Below are 19881 nucleotides of genomic sequence, written 5' to 3' on the forward strand. Positions count from 1 at the left end.
GTCTAAGTGCGTTCAATGCTATGTCCAGAATCAATGCTACGCGAGTTTTTGACTATCTTAAAGGCAGGGTAATGAAGAGAAACTCGGTTGTTCTAAAATTCGTTTATTCCTACAAATTAATTTAATAAATTCATTCTCTTCTTGGTTCTGCCTTAATTTCTGTAACCTTTTCGTATAGGCTTCTCTTTTAGTTTTGAAATCGTCTCCCTATTGCCATAATTTAGACGCTTTAGACCGACCTTATCCCTTGTTGCTCGAATCTCTAACCACACTTATAAGAGCTACGTGTTCACCCTTCATCAAGAACTGCCCAACATTTCTCGTGCAGTTTTCTAGCTTTTTGTCTGTCTCGTGAGGGGTTATTTTAATTCTAGGTGGTCTGACACGTTTTCGGGGTTCCTCCATCATTTCTGCACTATCTAAAAATTGTAGCTCTAGTGAAAATCCAACAGTAGTTCAAGTGTAACAGGTAAAATGTAGCTCGAGAGCAACACAATGTCCCAAAAATTACCTTGTAGTGAAAAAGCGTAGCTCTATTAAAATATGAAATTGTAGCTCAAGTGCAAAAGGCAAAATGTAGCTCAAAAGCTCGTATTTACGTGAGTAAAATTGCATTAAAATGAAAAAATGTAGCTCTAGTGAAAAATTAAACTGTAGCTTAAGTTAAAAGGTAAAGTGTAGCTCAAGAGCAGCACGACATCGCGTAAAATTACATACATCAAAATGAAAAAATGTAGCTTTAGTGAAAAATTAAATTGTAGCTCAAGTATTAAAATGAAAAAATGTAGCTGTAGTGAAAAAATTAACTTGTAGATCAAGTATAAAAAGTAAAATGTAGCTCAAGAGCAGCACGACATCGCGTAAAATTACATACATACATGTAGCTCTAGTAAAAAATTAAATTGTGGTTCAAGTGTGAAGGGTAAAATATAGTTCAAAAGCTATACCATGTTTTGTTAAAGCTCACACTGAAAAACTGTAGCTCTAGTGAAAAATTAAATTGTAACTCAAGTGTGTACCTCAACAGTGACAGTGTCATGTATAATTAATTATTACCGCAAAGCGAAAAAGTGTAGCTCTAATGAAAAATTGTAGCTCAAGTGTAAAAGGTAAATGTTGCTCAAGAGTGACACAATGTCTGTTACAGTAAAGTGAAAAAGTGTAGCTTTAGTGAAAAATTAAACTTTAGCTCGAGTGTAAACTATAAAATATAGCTCAATACCTATACCATGTTGCGTAAAATAACCTCAAACTGAAAAAGTGTAGCTCTAGTGAATAATGAAATTGTAACTCAAGTGTGGTAGCTCAATAGCGACAGAATGTCGTGTAAAATTAACTTTTGCCTCAAAGTGAAAAATGGTAGCTCTAATGAAAAATTGTAGCTCAAGTGTAAAAGGTAAAATGTAGCTCAAAAGCGATAAAATGTGTAAAATTACAGTAAAGGGAAAAAACGTAGCTCTAATGAAAAATTTAATTTTAGCAAGTGTATAAGTTAAAATATAGCTCAATAGCTGTACCAAGCTCTAGTGAACAATGAAATTGTAACTCAAGAGCGACACAATGTCGTGTGAAATTAATCTCAAAGTGAAAAGGTGTAGCTCTAATTGAAAATTGTAGCTCAAGTGTAAAAATGTTCTCTAATCAATAATCTACGATGAAATGGCTATCAAATAGTGACGTTACTAGTGTAACTCGAGCTAAAGCGGCACTGTAACTCGTGTCTTATATCTTACCAAGTGCGGGAACTTTCCGTTTCTTTGGTCGCGTCCAGAATTCGAACACTTCTTCTAAGGCCAGATTCCAGTGCTTGTCAAATGCTGCCAAGTAACCTATGCAGTAACCACGGATTCCTTTTTGATTTCTGGTAAATACCTGTAAAAAAAGTAACTGTTTACGATTACGTTATGGAGAAAATTTACGTGAAAAAAATAAATAAAAAAGTGCTTTTATGCTTGCTTAGATTCTTACTCTAGCAAAAATTCTGCTGTTGCTAGAATTTTGTTATTTTTGACAATCACAGGTTTGATTGCCCGGTAACAGTTATTAATTCTGTTCAAATTTTACTCATCTTTTGAATAGTTCAAAATTGAAATTTGAGGCTACGATGTACCCTTTCCCCGTGCGGTTTTCGCGAAACATCCGCGTTTCCCGTCAGATTTTTTTTCGTGCCCGCGCCCGCATTGTAGTCATTGCGGTAGTATTATCTCGGCAAAGGCAAAGACAATACTTTCGCGGGCCTTGGCGCGAGGTTCCTGCGAGGCCGAGCGGCAAGGTTACTACGCCTAACAAACACGGCGGTCATCAAGGTATGCCTTGCCAAGGCAAGGATTTTACCCGCCACTTTTGTACGGATTAAATTGCTTATTTGTCGGCGATCAACAATGTCAATCGAACGGAAAATTAGGAAGTTGCACTAAAAGGAAAAATATCCACGTAAGCGTTGTTTTACTCATAAAAACTGGGAATTCGCAGGAGGGAACGTAAGACACCAACGCACTTCCTGTGTATCTCGAATGTGCTCTGACGAGGTTCATTCAAGCATGGTCCGTACACAGTGGTTCCCAAAAAGTGTGCCAGCGGTTCACGAAAGGTAATTAACTGAAATGTCTTTTGACTAATAACGGTGGTGATACTGTTTTGATCATCATTTTTAGTGATCTATGACCTATGTACAAAGTACAATCAATGGATTTCCTTGAAAGAGAAGACAATATCAATACGGTGACAAAATTTTTAATTTATTGGCACTTTAATTCAAGACGCAGTATATATGACTGTCTCAATGGACCAGATTAATAATAGTTATCAAAAATAATATTATGTACATACAAATAGTACTAATTAAATATACATGGATTACTGAAGTTATTATCTAATGTATCAAACGTTAAAATAAGTTACGTTATGTTCTTATTTCTAATAGCTAACATCCCTTTGGACAAAGACCAACACGAATTTAAGTTGGCTTTAAATTAACGCATAAACTACTACACCTCCTTTTATATATATTTTATCTATGGAACGCCATGTATATTTTAAGATCCCTTTGGACAAAGATCAACGTGAAATTGAGTCTAGATAAATTATATCGGGTGTATGGGACCGCCTAACCGCGTGTCTTGGCCGGCGGATTTCGATCTGCCGAGGCAAGCATCACGGACGCAAGCTGGAATTTGGATGGGTGACCTAAAGCAGGCTCGGGGACGTGGCTGTGGCAGCCTACCAGAGACCTGGATCGCCCAACATTTGCCGCATGCGTTTGGTCCGCGATAAAATGGTAATGAGAACAGAGCAAAGAAAATCTCTGTAACTCAAGACCATGCTATCATACATAAACTGTACGAGACTTTGCCACCAAGCCACCCGTGTAGTAAATAGGATGGTTTGAAGAAAAGTACTCGAGTAATGAAGGGTGTACAAGGGGCCTAATAAGGCCTAAGTGGTGGAAAAACAATTCCACCACCCTCCGACATACATACATACATACATACGGGTGTCCCAAAATTCACGTAAGATTTGAATTTGGCGCCATTTGTGCGGTAAAGTGTATCCAACGAAAAACAAAAGACAGTGTAACAGCTGACAATTCAGGGTTATTAAAAATGGAACGCTAGACGAACGAACAACGCGTATTCATTATTGAGCAATATTTTAAAAATAATGAAAGTTTGGCAGCTACAGTTCGCAATTTTCGTACAAAATATGGTCGGAATGGTGATTTATCTTCATCAACTGTGAAGGGGTTACAGGGAGACTGAATCAATTAGTGATCTCTGATGGTCCTTCATCAAGTCGCTCAACACAAAGCATAGAAGCAGTTCGTGAGAAGAGAGTGTTGCTGAGAGTGCAGGAACGTCAATTCGGCACCGTAGTCAAGATTTCTGCATTCTGAAGGACATAATTCATTCGAATTACCTCAATATCAAAATATAGGTTCATTAAACGCCTTCCCATATTGAATTGTCTATGTTACGCCCTGTACATTCTACGATCAACATACGCTCCGTCGGACCTACCTCTCTGACCAAATACAGCGGCGTCAATGGCAACCGGTGTCAATAAAAATCTCCGATGGCCTCTCTCGTATAAATAATTAAATACTATTTCTCAACAAGGAAAACCGTGGCAGAAGGTTAGTAGATTTCTTGCTAGCGAGCGAAACGGCGGACCAGCGCGGTGCTGGCCGTCGTCCACGAGGGGGGAATCGACCGCGACATAGCTCGTCGGCTACCGCCCATGGTCAACGCCATGGTTAATTTCAGTCGGTGATTAATTTCGTGCGCTTGGTACGCTGCCCGACGACGAAATTGTCGCTACCAGCGGAAGACCCTTAATTGCGGCGTTCTTCAATTCGTAATTTTCACGCCCTCCGAAAAATGCGCTCATGTGGACCAGGTGATTCCATTTTAAATTATGAAATTACAGAAACTGACTCGGGAGGACACAAAGAAATTGTATCTTTTCTTATATCTGAGCAGTTTGATAGTGTCGTCACATACGCCAAATAATAAGCAACCCTATAGTATAGTTGTTACGATGTCAATTGGAACCTGTAAATCTTAAAGCACAGGACTGTATGCACTTCTCCCGCAATTTCTTCTTATGCTTTGACCATGATGTGTCCCGTAATTTATACTCAAATAGCAATTCGGCAAGTCCGGTATTGGTAAACTAGTCCGCCTGATGTAGAACTGACGGCGGCGCGCTGGTCATCAAAGCAAACCTGTATTGGTCCACTAGGTCGTAAATATTTTTTTTTTGTATGATACACGGGTTCACTTAGCTTTGCCCCTTTGCCAGTGCAGTGCAGAGCATTGCTTGGCGGGGTATGTTGTTGGTATAATACGTATTATTATTTATTAGTTGATATTATTATTTGTTCATATCGTAACCAGTAAAGGGTAAAGTTATTAAAATAAGTGTTATATGTAATTATCTAGTAATTTAGCGTGGCTCTCTGGAGACTATTTGAAGAGGAGGATAACGAAATAACTCGGGAAAATCCCCAAATAGTGGAAATTTTCAAGTATCCGAAAATAAATATTTCCGAACTGCGACATTTTGAGGAAAAATTGTTCGGACAAAGTCAAGCTGTAAGCGACATATTAAAATGTAACAATTTATTTGTTAAAGTCTGTACAAATCGATCTTTTTATGGAACTCCGACTGAAGCCTTTCGAGTTGCGCGTTTTCGAGGTACTAATCTCGGAAAGAAAAGGTGTTAACACCTCATGAATAATTCCAATTAAATCCATTCGGATTTACGACGACGTTACCGCCAACAGAACGTCATACACCTTAAATGTCTCCGAGTGCGAATGTTGCAATCAATGGAAGGGAACGTTCGGACATTCGCGTCTTGACGCATTCGCTTTTGCGGAGAAAGTCATCGGCGAGGAACAGAGGATGCGTTTATGAGGATGCCCGTTCGGTGTGATGCAAATCGGCCATCTGGCCGGTATGGTAATCGGGGTTGTTCGAACATTAAAGCGAGTTATATAACAATGGTTTTTCTACCCGACAAAAAGTAAATGCGGCAATTATCGAATAGGCGCTACACTCTTTATTGGCGCTTAAGTTTTGCGACGTCCAATAAATCTAATTAAGGAAAACGATAAATTTAATAAGACTCTTAGCGAATTTGGTTGAGTGCTTCGTTATTCACGTTCACATTGCTTTTACTTAATAATGTACTATGACATAACAGCCACCAACACCAATATTTTCGTACTGCTGAAAGTTTAAATTTTGCTCTCGAACAACTCAGTTGTATATACATTTAAGTTTGTGTGCAAGTTTAGTTTATTCAATCACTCCACTTAAGTCACCCAATCGCGATAACATAAATCGCAATCTTTGTTTCACCCAACCCTTCCATCCTCTTTACTAAAAACACGGGCCATTTTGAACACTTACAAGACTGATCTAAACAATAAACCACAATAATATGAGCACTATGAAAGCCACAGTAATACCGAATAAATAGCCATTTGACAAGTCAAATCAGCTGAAGCCACTTCAAATCAAAGCAATAAAGGTTCAAAGTGAACCCATTGAGTGAAATTATTGGACATTTTGATCATTTTACTCATTTCTGATTATATTTAAACCAAAACTGAGTGTACTTTCACTCAAATATATGTACTTCTTAAAATAAATTCTTCACGTAATTTGACGCACTTGTACCTAAATCAAAGTAAATGTCCTCATTATTGAGCGAGTTTAAATGTATATTAATTTAGAGTAATTTGAATGGCGTCATGAAGATGACACCAGTTACATATTGCTTCTGTAATCTCGACCACAGTTGATAGGGGCCCGTTAGATGCTCCAGAAAAGCGTGATCGCCAGGAGAACATGTCTTAGCCGGCGGCGATGGGTCTCAGCTGGCGGGTCTCAGCCAGGACAGGAGGAGGTTCCGCGGCACAGTGTACAAATATAATTCGAAGATGCGAATGTATCCAAAGAAGTGGACAACAGTTTGAACTTTGAACAGTACTTTTAAATTTCACTGCTTGTTTGCATTTAATATTGCATCGCACAATTTTTTGTTTATTAATATTGTTACATATATATTTTTCCTATACCTTAACTGTCTTAGATTTGCTTCTAGTTTACTAAACTTTCTTCACGGAAAGGAAAAATTGTATTAGGATAACTTTGTCGATATAAATGTAAAGTCGCTATAGTTTTTTCTACATTAATTATAAACCTGCAGTATATCAACTAATTCATTAAAATCATTCATTTTGTTAGAAGTTGGACAGCAGTTACAAACAAACCGATTTGCCTGTCGCATATCGCTATGCAAAATTGTTTCTCCAGCGTCTTCTATTTGATATGATTTAGAAAGCGAGCACCGTAAACTAAAGTCAGAGGCTGAAAGTCTTCTCATTTTTTCTCAAAAATTTCTTTTTGCAAAGACATACAAAACCTTGTATATACTACTGGAAGCAGCCTCTTAGTGGCCGAGAGTGTAGCGGAGGTATATATATAGAGAGAGAGGGAGGAGCACGCGATTGCCGAATGTGTGGCGGAGGTTTAGAGAGAGAATAGGAGGGTATATACTATCTCTCTCTAGCAGCACGCGATAGCATAGATACTGCCTCCAGTGGTATATGTATGTATATATGTCGCAGGGAATTGTTTTTCCACCGCGGCACTTAGGCCTTATTAGGCCCCCTCCTTCATTACTCGAGTACTTTTCTTCAAACCATCCCATTTACTACACGGGTGGCTTGGTGGCAAAATCTCGTACAGTTTATATATGATAGCATGGTCTTGAGTTACAGAGATTTTATTTGCTCTGTTCTCATTACCATTTATCGGGGACCACACGCGTGCGGCAAATGTTGCGCGACCCAGGTCTCTGGTAGGCTGCCACAGCCACGTCCCCGAGCCTGCCTTAGGTCACCCATCCAAATTCCAGCTTGAGTCCGTGATGCTGCCACAGCCACGTCCCCGAGCCTGCCTTAGGTCACCCATCCAAATTCCAGCCTGTGTCCGTGGTGCTTACCTCGGCAGATCGAAATCCACCGGCCAAGACACCCAGTCCTCTCCAGTAGTATATGCTCTAAGTACAAAACAGACTGTAATAAACTGATTAGAAAAAAAAATAGAGAGGTGTCCTGGTCGTTATTGGGACACATTGTACTGCACAAATGTGATTGTAATTCAACCGGTGACAAACGCAACCAAAGAGAACAAAAGCACCCATTATACCACGGAACATTTCGTATAAATTTGCATGAAACGTATCGGAGATGTGGGTATCGCCTAGATTAACATTAGTTAAGAAATATCGTGTACCGCAATGATAAATTCTCGTTCCGACCTCTACACAGAAATATTATCGGGTCAAGTTTGTGCTTTCTTTAATATTCACCCAGTTACCTAAAAAAAAATCGGCATTCACCTACAAACATTGACCCTGGCACTAGTTTCGTTCGAACGCGTGGTTGCGTTGTGTAATATTTTGTTTAAATTCGCCAATAAGTGGGTTATATAACGCGCGCTGGGACCGGCGATTCGTATCGGCGCAGGAGGCGACTGATTTCTTATTCATTAGATGCCCACAGGGCCGAATTTGGGTACCTACGTGACGGCCTTAGACTACTTTTCGCTTGCCGCGCCTATAACCGCCCTACGCCAGCGGAACTTGATATTCGGACGAAGGCAACTGTAACAAGTGACTGCCATTCGGATAACGCGATGTGAATGGGGCTTTTCCCCAAATAATACGAATTATCCGAATGGCATAATATTTATCCGCAATCACCTTATAATCAGACTTTTATCCACACGTATGAACCGTCTAAAGTTATACTTATCCACTAGTGGAAGAAAATAACCTTATTTCACTAGTAGAATAATGAAAAAATAATAAACCTCTAAAAAATCAAATTTAATTTATTTACTCATTAACATTAACATTTACATTTATAGTAATATAATTTTGTTTTATCACATTTAACTTCCTTTCCGTTAATAACAACCCTTGTAGCATTGCTGCCATCATTTTCGGAACGCATAACATCTGCCGAAGTTTGTGAAAAACTTGCACAAGTTACGGATGTCTCTTCTTCTAAGGAACAGCTATATTTTCCTTGGATTTTCCTTGCAATATCAAGTTTGTTAGATATAAACTCCTCAACATAACTTTCTGCTACAGAGGAGCTCTTCCATCCACCATGCCGTTTGATGGTTGTAAGATCAGCACCTTTATTGGCCAATACAATGGCCAGTATATGCTTCTGGATTTGCTATATTCAGGAATGAAGCAACTATTGAGGGTACCTTCGCCAATGTGTTGATTCCAACAGGCTGAGAAATACATTTTTGATTGATGTATCTTAAAAAGAATCTGTCTTGTGTTAGGCGTGTTGGGCGCCGAGAAATATATTTTCTGCGTATTTCAACAGCATTCACGCAAAATCCTTCTTTTTGCAAAGAACTTTTACGTATTTAAGATTATCTACAAACTGTGATCACGATTTACTTACATGTATAAGTAGCATACTACTATGAAATTATTGAAATGTTCATTTTAAAATGAAAAATGATATTAAAAATGTCATAATTTGTCAAAACGCGTGTCTAGCAATGCTAGGTTGTTACCTAGAGGCAGGCGCTGCTGTTTCTATCGGCATTCAAAAATTATTTCTGATGCGCTACTACATTATCCCCTATCTCCGTTTAATAACTGGTTTTCATTCATTTATGTCACAGATACGTTACAGCTGTAACAATTTAATTTATAAATTCGCTAAGATTACCATTTTTATTACTCTTCTTCCAGCACCGCACCGTTAGATGTCACCATCTATGTCTCATTGATGACACTATTCACCGCGTTGTAACAATATATTGATGCCAGTGTAACCAAGCCTGCAGCCTTCATAGTTGAGACGACAAAACCGTCATAGAGAGTCAAAATAAACTTGACTCATACAAATTTAACCAACCATATCAGTTCTAAACGAGATATATGCGAAATTAGTGTCGATTGAATCACATAACTTTGCATTTGGCCACTTATTAGCGTGTGACTGATCAAATAATCACCATTGTACTTGGAGTTCCAAATTAGTTCGGAAGTAAATAAACGAGACTGGTTTTAGAATCATTAATTTATATTTACTTGCCTTAATTTGCAACCTTTCGTCTCTACATGTTCTCAGAAGGGCCAATGGGCCCTTCATCGTTTCCATTCTTGAGAAGACGGTCTTTCTCGGGACAGCAGCTTCTGCTCTTATTGGCACTGTAAAAAAATTAAAAAACAATTAAATTAACATTGTTAGACCATTTTTAACATAATAAAATAGACGAATTTAAGCGGAATTTAGACAGTGTTTCTTAGAGGTTATTAATGCGAAACTCAACCAAACTCAATAATGGTATTAGCTCCAGAACTACTAGTATATATGTTTACGTAGGAGTGGACATGCGACGTGGTGCATAATTTTGTGATTTCACGGAGAGCACGCAAGGGCGCTTTGCGAATGACTGACCAGGAAGGTCAAGTTGTAGTTGTACTACACATTGACATGAAAACTGTTTTAATCGACTATTCTTTTCATGGGCTTCAGTTCAGACAAAAACACGGTATTGCAATGAAAACATTACAAACTTTAATATATTTTTTAGTTAAATAATAGTTTTCTGTGTACCAAGGAACTAAAGTGTGGTTTTTAGTCTTGAGGGGTCAAATACGAGCAATTCCTCAAAAACGTATTTTTATAAAGTGTCTTTTATGACGTAATCGACTACGTCTTGGACAACTAAACTTGCCATTGGGATTATTTTAGTCCCTCAATATGTATATGACGTACGTACTATAATTAATGATTATAATTTGTTAATAAAGGTCACTAAGTATATATCCCTCCAGTTTAAAAATACACTTTAGTTCCTCGTATCCCTACTATACTTTTAGTTAACGACTATTTTTAGTAATTTTATGCAACCGAGAGCAAAAAGGGTATATACCTCGACACATACCTCAAAACTAAAGTGTCTTTTAATCACTGTGTATTAAAAGAGACACTTCATTTGTAGTTAATGATTATTTTTTGTTATTTTAGGCACAAAAAGAGCTAATAAGCCTTATTATATACCACAGAACTAAATATATATACAAAACTAAAGTGACTTTTCTTTCTTCAAGATTAAAACAAACACTTTAGTTTCCTGTATATTAATATTCTTATTTTAGGCCCTTAATTGTAAAAATATCGTATGTACTTAAGAACTAGAGTGCCTTTTAATCCCTGGAGACTAAAAGATACACTTTAGTTCCTTGATATATAATAAACTTTGAATTAATGATTATATTTAGTTACTTTAGGCCACTAAGAGCAAACACTTAACTAAAGTGCCTTTTAATTACTTTGGATTAAAAGAGGCACTTAATTTTTTTAGTTAATGATTATTTTTAAGTTATTTTAGGCACAAAAAGAGCTAATATGTCTTATTATATATCCCAGAACTAAATATATATATGCGAAACTAAAGTGACTATCCTTTTTCCAAGATAGCAGACAAGCACTTTAGTTTCCTGCATATTAATATACTTATTTTAGGCATCTGAATGCAAAAATATTGTATGTACTTAAGAACTAGAGTGCCTTTTAATCTCTCGTGACTAAAAGATACACTTTAGTCCCTTGGTATATAATAAACTTTGAATTAGTGATTATATTTAGTTACTTTAGGCCACTAAGAGCAAACACAGCGTATATCCTTAACTAAAGTGCCTTTTAATTACTCTGGATTAAAAGAGGCACTTCATTTTTTAGTTAATGATTATTTTTAGTTATTTTAGGCACAAAAAAGAGATAATATATCCACAGAACTAAATATACATGCAAAACTAAAGTGACTTTTCGTTCTTCAAGATTAAAACAAACACATTAGTTTCCTGTATATTAATATTATTATTTTAGGTCCCTAATTGTAAAAATATCGTATGTACTTAAGAACTAGAGTGCCTTTTAATCCCTGGAGACTAAAAGATACACTTTAGTCGTTTGGTATATAATATATTTTTAATCAATGATTATATTTAGTTATTTTAGGCGCAAAAAGATTTAATATGTCTTATTATATACCCCAGAACTAAATATATATGCGAAACTAAAGTGGCTTTTCTTTCTCCAAGATTAATACAGGCATTTTAGTTTCTTGTATATTAATATACATAATTTAGGCCCCTGATTGCAAAAATATCGTATGTACTTAAGAACTAGAGTGCCTTTTAATCTCTCGTGACTAAAACATGCACTTTAGTCCGTTGGTATATAATAAACTTTTAATTAATGATTATATTTAGTTACTTTAGGTCACTAAAAGTAAACGCAGCGTATATCCCTTAACTAAAGTGCCTTTTAATACTTCAAGAATAAAAAATGCATTTTAGTTCCTTGCATCTCTAATATACTTTTAGTTCATGATCATTTTTAGTTATTTTAGGTCAGGGAGAGATAAAAACAGCATATATCTTCGTACATACCCCAGAACTAAAGTGTCTTTTTATTGTTGATTATTTTTAGTTATTTTAGGCCACGGAGAAAGAAAAGAGCGCATGTTGTACCTTGGTACCTACCTCAAGACTAAAGTGCCAGTTATTTTACACAATGCAGTCTAAAATACATAAAATTAGATACAAACTTAACGTAAACCCCAATCTCCTTCCCACATCTGCAATAATAGAATAATATTGCATCCTAACAAGCCCCCGGATACAATTGGGCAAACCGCTCGCTATGATCACGCGCTACTAAAAAAAAAGCCCGAGTCTATTGAACCCTCGAATCGTGAACCTGCCGCCGTACGAGTTATATTTATCAGAACCACGGCTTTGTTTTGGTTCCTGGCCTGTCCGGTGTGTCGTAAAATTAAAACAATGGCGGGCAGGTATTTGGTGCAACGGACAAAAATAATAGACGAGTGCGGTGGAAGAGTCCGTCCCCATTATCATCATCACGAACGGGCACCAACAGCAACATTGGCCGTGCCGACGGGGTCGTCGAACTCCTAGGCTAAGTTCGCACAGCGCCCAAGCTAGCCGGCTCAGCCGGCTAGATGTTTCTAGTGCCGCGATGCGCGGGACACCGACAGTCTAGGTGGATTACGTTATAAACAGCCGTCCTAGATTCGCGAAAATGTACGGCGAGATATTTAGATTTTGGCGCCCCGGGTGCGTCCGGAGCTGAGTCCTATTGAACGTTTTTTTTTAAATCATTAAGCGGAACAGGGCATTGCTCAAAATTTATGGAGGAAGTCTTAAACTGTACGCAATTTTTAAGAAAGATAGTGAAATCGTGAGAAATAATTGAAAATCGCCATATGAAATTAAGTTGTTTAATTAAATGTATATTTAGAGTAAACACAATTACTTTTTTTAAGGGAATTCGAAAAAATATTTAGAAAATAGCAAACTTCAACGTCAGGAGAGTTGTGAGAATGCTGATACAAAACACAAAAAAGAAACAGTTTTCACAGTACACGTCGTTGACGTAGGGTTAGATTTTCTCTTTTCAGTGTAGGTAAGATATAACCTACAAAGTGTATTATACACAATGCATAATAATTAAAAGTATTCAGAAGTTCTAATAGACAGAAAATCGAAAAAAAAATGTTACTTAACCTTTTAAAAATCAGCAAATTATCTTAACTTCGGCGCCCAACATTTGCTGACAAGCCGGCGCACTACAGAGCGTTCGAACGTTGAAGCGAACCAGCTGATTTCCCCAGTCTTAAATTTTGTATTTGGTTTCAAAACCAAAGTAGAGTGGATCATCATTTTATTAAAAAAAGTGCTATGGACGGATGAGAGTTGTTTTAGCCGTACTAGCATTTTAAACGGGTAGGTACCATACTACTCTTTGAAAACAAGTCACAGGTATGCGTACTACAAACTGAATAATTAATTGAACATAATAGTAAAAAGTCATATTCAATTATAAATATAGGGTGATTCACAACTTATCCAAAAAAATTTGGGAATAGTTGCGGCATGAGAAATGGAGTCAATATCTTAAAAAAATTGTAAAATCCTTATAGTTTCCGAGAAAAAAAAATTACTGAAGTTGTAGTACTTTCAACCATTACATAGCTGGACAATTTGTAGTCTCTAGCGTCATTCGTAATACGCATGGAGAGCCACGTGGCCCCAGCGACTCCGAATACTGAAATCCGATTTTACAGTCGTCGCTGTCATAGTGTTTACAATAGTTTTTTCGTAGTTAGTGTCACAAATGGCTTGCGTGTATAGCAACTCGGAGTTGAGGGATACTGTTTGAATTTATTGTGAAGCAAGAAAACATTTGTATTATGGTGAAACATTATTTGTGTTATGGTGAAACAAAACAGCATTTGTGTCAGTTCGTAGAAACTGAGTAATACAGATCCAAATGTGTTTACACGTCGGTAGACAAAATTTTGAATAGTTGTAAGATCAGGTATGCCAAATTATTTTATTATTTAAAACCACAAATTAATTTTATTAATTAAGAATAACGAAAGCGGCAAAAGCAGTTGAATTTGCTGATATAAAATAAGTGCCATTTTTTATTTTTTCTTTACAAAATTGTATTTGTAAGAGTTCCCTGTACATCCAGATTTTTTTTGATAAGTTCTGAAGAAAACGTACAATATTATAAACTCTAAATTGCAATAACCCAACATTCGAAAACAATTAATATCCTTATCTATTTATTAACAAATAAATAATACGAATATTTAAAATGTAAAAAAAAATATTTTATTCAATCATGTTTCTTGGTAAAAAGCTGTTTTTGTCAATCACTATTAAAAACACGGTAAAAGCTAGGTCAGTAACAGAATACAGTAGGTCAAGATTCACTCTCGATAAACCTTTCTAGGTCAGCTGTCAGGAGCGGCCCAAGAAGGGGTTTAAATAATGATTTGAAATTATTTTTTTGCATTTTAATTTTTTTTTAATAACGTATTTGTATTCTACTCATTATTCCCTATCTTCCCTTAAAATTAATGACATTATGACTGAATCACCCTATATATTGCTATATTTTGCAGGTTATATCTTACCCATACTGAGAACATATCGGTAGGCATCTAAATAACTATGACTCGCCTGTAACTTACAAAGTAGAATCTAATAAGTTTGATACCAGTGCAATGACAGGTGACAAATGATCTTAACTTGACATCACAGATATAATTCAATGCCGTACGAGGCTTTAGTAAGCAGAGTAGTTGTTTCCTTACAATATCGTTAATTATTTTTTCTTATTCGTTATCAAAACTGCTAAATTAATTGTAGTAGAAGAGAATGTTATTCGTAAACAAGCAGTTTCCAAACTATTATCATTTAAATTTTAAAATAGACTAATCATTGATTAAATTTAAAATACTACTATTCGGTCGTAACAAAAAAATGTGTGGATATTTTTTGTTGGAAATAAACAATTTTACAGCAATGATTTTTTGATAGTTACCACGATATATTTAAAATTGTATGTATTTTTATCAAAAAATTCTAAATATATATATATTTTTTTGCAAAATGAATAGCTTTGTGGTGAAACTCAAAAGAAATGTTTCATAGTTTAAGTAAATCCGTTATTGTTGCCAGTTGCCACCTCGGGAAACCGTAGATTCGCCTCGAGACGTGTGTCAGGAGAAGATAATAGACTTAAAAATAGCCGAATTATGCAAGAAACGATAAATAGTTCACCGAGTGCCAACTCTGTCAGCTCTAGGGCGTTGCTCCCTGCGACAGCACGCGAAATATCTAAATTTAAATGGGCTGTCAATGACTTCTCAATGCCTCATAATCGACACCCGGTCTTGTCTCAGATGGACACCACTAGATTCATCAACAATGGTTGCGAACGCGGACTCTTTTCCAAATACTGTCGACCATGTAAAAGTTTGAAAAATATGCTCTTTTTGCTACGTCAAATGTGGGATTTGTATGCCTATCTATAGACTGGCTATAGACTGGTACATTAATTCGATAAGTAACAATGTCACTTATTCCCTTTCTTGCACCTTGCACCAGATATTTGTTGATCCAGTTAGTGCAAGTTTAAAAATAAAAAACAAGTAACAAAGTATCTGCATATCCCATATTTGCACCACAAATTATTTGTTAGCATATGCGCAAAATTCTAATTGTTTCGTATGTATGTAGGTAGGTACTTTTCGGATATATCAAGAGACACTGCGTCTTTTTTTTATACAAAGATTAAAATATTACAGTAGGTAAGAATTCATGGTTTCGAGCATTTCTGTCGATAGAAACCAAAGTATTGTCATTTAAATATTAGTCCAGTCGATAGAGCAGTAAAAGTAAGCTTTGGCCTTTGTGTTTGAAGTCATCTAATTTGTTGTACAGAAAAATCCCAAATATTATGTAGAATAAGAATCTGAGTTTGCCTATTTCAAAAAACCATTGCTAAATTCAGGGGAACAACAAACATACAAAATGATTTTTCTTTCATTAAGCTTTTATCTGTCGAAAATGCACTAAACGGATATTGAAAGTACTTGTAGTTACGGTACGCGATAAACTTTTTGAAATTTCCTTAATTAACAATCCTGTCAATCGAAAACCACGCGATCGATCGTTGCAAAATTTTTAGGGTAGAATTGACATATGTTTTACTATTTGTTCACAAAGTTTCATCAATATTTATAAATATTTACTTATTTTAAAAATTGCTCCAAATATACATACGATTTTCCACTATTTTTGGCCCATTGTTAATGCAAAATTCAACTTTTTCAATTCGTAGTTGTTTCTTTATAGAAAATCCTCAAATAAACAAAATATAATGACTTTTTTATTTAGGGCTTACTTTCAATGTTACAGGGAAAAATATGTCACAAAACGGCTCATTTTTCGTTCTTTTTATATGTTTGTCGTCCCCTGAATTTAGCAATGATTTTTTGGAATAGCCACTCGGATTCTTATTCTACACAATACATATTTGGGATTTTTCTGTACAACAAAATAGACGACTTCAAATGCAAACGCCTCGAATCCTCTATCGCCTGGACTATATACACTTAGGGATGGTGGTACACTAATTACATAAATGACAAGACCAGTATGCTTCCGCCTTGTTAATTACAAATATCTATTACTTGTTAATTAGTTTATGCCTAACGGAATTAATTGCAGGCTTTGAGTGATCATTAGACATTTTTTTCTGACATGAAAATGACAATTTATTTAGGCATAAATTGATGTATGTTTATGTAAGAGTGCTATATTGGATGTCTATTGTTGGAAAAAAACATCACGAGGCAGACATGAGAGAAATGTGCTTGAAGCGAAAATATATTATTACGCATCAATTATTTTTCTTCGTGTGCATATAGTTTGTTCTTAAAATAACTGATATTCCTTAGACAATCAAAAATTTCTAGAGTAATTTTTTTAGCATTTTTGCAGAATATGTACTTGATTGAAAATGTATTTCACCGATTCACGAAAAATATAAAATCGCAAGTTGCAGTCGGGTTGCCTAATTAAAAATCGCATTGATTGATTTTCGCAAACACCGCAATTAAACATTTTTTGTCGCACTATTCAATCAAGGATTCTTAGCCCGGCAGCACTGACAATATTCACGGATTCGTTAAAAATATATATATATATATATATATATATATATATAGGATGATTCAGTCATAATGCCAATAATTTTAATCACATATTCGAAAGGCGTAATAAAGAGAGAAAATCNTATATATATATATATCCATTATCTCCTGCAATATTTTTAATAAAACAAGAGTTGTTCAAAAATAATAATAAAGTTGGTGTATTTTAAATAAGAGAGAACCTCGATATTGTCAGACAAAGATACAAAACTGTAAAAATGAATTGAAAATCGTAACCTTTATACTGTACACTTAATACTGCATTCAAATGATTACAATATTCTGACAGTTGGTTATTTTAAAGTATAATCCGTGGACAACAAAGACCGACCAACGAAAACCAACTGAAAGCAAGCTCACAATATGACAAGACATTTTTAAATATCTATAATACAAGTCACTTTATTAGTCGAGGATAAGTTATTAGTTCTTTTTTTATTTTAAATGATGTTTCAAATTTCTGACTTTGAAATTATTCATGCATTTGCGCCGCCTCTACGCCCATTGCAATGTAAAATGTTTTTGAAAAAGATATGGCCAACTTTAATAAAAAAAATCATCACGCCCTTGTTCTATAAATAATTTATCTAATTCTTTTATGCTCTGTGATATTGAATTTTTTAAACACTCTGTAGATATCATATTTTCGATTTTATATTCAAAAAACGCTTGAAACATGATTTAAAAAGAAATTAAAATTAAAATTTAATGTAGTTAATTGTGGTGTTGCATTTATATTTTAATTTAACTTTACTATTTAATCCATATGTATAATAAATTCTTCACCAACTACCCACAATGCAGACTGCTAAGATTGCAATTTCATGTTTTGCATTCTTTTATAGGAATAACAGTATAACCAAAACATTGTTTATTTATTCCCTACTTCTTTAGCAAACATCAATATATATTTAATTTGATAAAAAGAAAAATTACAGTAGTCTTGACATTATTATACCTTATTTACTCTATTGTAAGGCCTCACAGACACCAATTAAGGCTTTTCGAACGATTCTCATTTCTGTAACTTCTAACTTTAGTTTTTCACTTTCAAAGCACCTGTAATAATATATTCACAGAACATCAGCCCGATAAATAAGCGTATTTTTTAAAAACAGCGACGAGTAATTTTGTAGTACAAAAGTAAACCCGCTCAAAACGCTGTATCCGCTGTATTTTTTTTAAAAAGAATAAGAATAAAGAAGAATAAAACACGTACAAGTTCTATTGTTCATTTGAGCAAAATTTTAATGATAATAGTGATTAAACAACAACTTAATAATTTTATTTTTGTTCTGCGTTATTCTATTTTTGGAAACAGACATTTTTTTGCTAAAAATAAGATCTTATTCTACAATTTCTGAGCCTTTTACATTTCGCAGAGTGAACGGACGATACGTAGGAAGAAACAAAACCGAATCTATTTAAAACGGAACAGATTATACACACAAGACCTCTGCATGTGCTCCAGTTTGATTTATTTATAATTAAATATTGCATTCCGGTTACGTCTGAGGCTGTTGACATAACGAGGAATAATCCTACGACGAGAACTCAAACGGGCCGAACAGATGTTCACTTTTACTGCGCTCTCTGAATGACCAAAAACAAAAATAGAAAGTGCGACAGGAATTTTTATTCGTATCGTCCCGACAGAATGGTAGCCTGAAGCGAACGTTGTTGTATTGTTTCTTCTGACAAGCTGCGATAAATCGAGAAGTGTGTTTGGAAAAAAAACTGGCAACTGGGTAAATGGAATTTAACACAACACAAATCCGAAAATATGATAAATGAGCGTTTATTTCAGATATTTCCTTGGTTGTAATAAATTGTAAAATTAATCAAGTAAATCTATAATCCGCAGAGTAGTTGTTTCTCTCAGAACATCATTAGTTAAATCTTTAATCTCCAGAAATTAAAATGTGTTGAAACAAACTCAAAAACAATACACAATACAAAATAATTCAAAAGAAATAGAACTGTAAGGCATGAAATTAATTTACATTCATAATAATTTAAAGCATTCTATCTGATATTGCAAATTAGCGAAACAATTACAGGACCAATAAGTTTACTACACGAAAAAAATATTAAACTGTTTTGCCAGGTTTGTGAATATACAAAAGTCAATTTGTCAACAAAACAAGCCTAAGTTCTATTAAAAACCTACTGATTTGTTAACCTGTAATTTTTTATAGTAAACAGTGTATTTTATAGTATTTAAACGTACTTTATTCAATGCCGGTCCTGTGCAAAAACATCTAACACGTGCACACATAACCTCACTTTATAAAATGCAAAACTTGACCAATTTACTACAACAAATAATTCAACAACTCACTCTGATGTGGCAACCATTTCCTCCTCACTTCTACATCCATCGCTTGTTTTTTCTTACTGCTCTGTTGCCCCTGTTGTGGATTTTTCTCTTTATTCGCGGCCGACTCATAAAATGCTAAATTATCATATTTCTTGGCAGAAATATCGGGAGCTTTTAGGTTTCGTTTAGCCAAAGCCAACAAGGGATCGAATCTGTCACTAAAAAAGTCCAAACGGGGGTCGTAATCCTCACTTTTATCACTTTTACTGCTCTCACTTGCATTTTCGTGTTCCTGGTCGGCCATACTGAAACAGCTGTTTGTTTGTTTGTTTACCGAGCTTGCCACCGTCTTGATTTGATTCAGATCCGGGCTAGATTCGGGATTTTAACCACATGTTCAAGTAACC

The 19881-nt window shown here is 35.3% G+C and overlaps 2 protein-coding genes across 2 annotated transcripts in view; one reads left to right on the forward strand and one right to left on the reverse strand.

The window, feature by feature from the left end:
* Positions 1-19881, forward strand: part of LOC108917183 (ecdysone-induced protein 74EF-like) — a gene marked incomplete at its 3' end in the record, with an annotated part of 40112 nt that overhangs the window by 13080 nt on the left and 7151 nt on the right. The gene's annotated exons all lie outside the window — the stretch shown is intronic.
* LOC108917210 (U7 snRNA-associated Sm-like protein LSm11) lies at positions 99-19778 on the reverse strand. Its single transcript, XM_018723696.1, has 4 exons — positions 19496-19778; positions 9645-9760; positions 1734-1872; positions 99-419 (listed from the first exon to the last, which is right to left on the reverse strand). The coding sequence occupies exons 1-4, from the start codon at positions 19776-19778 to the stop codon at positions 241-243; spliced, it is 717 nt and encodes a 238-aa protein (XP_018579212.1). The 3' UTR covers positions 99-240.

The sequence above is a fragment of the Anoplophora glabripennis genome, unplaced genomic scaffold, assembly GCF_000390285.2.
Source record: "Anoplophora glabripennis isolate ALB-LARVAE unplaced genomic scaffold, Agla_2.0 scaffold41, whole genome shotgun sequence".
Taxonomy (NCBI): domain Eukaryota; kingdom Metazoa; phylum Arthropoda; class Insecta; order Coleoptera; family Cerambycidae; genus Anoplophora; species Anoplophora glabripennis.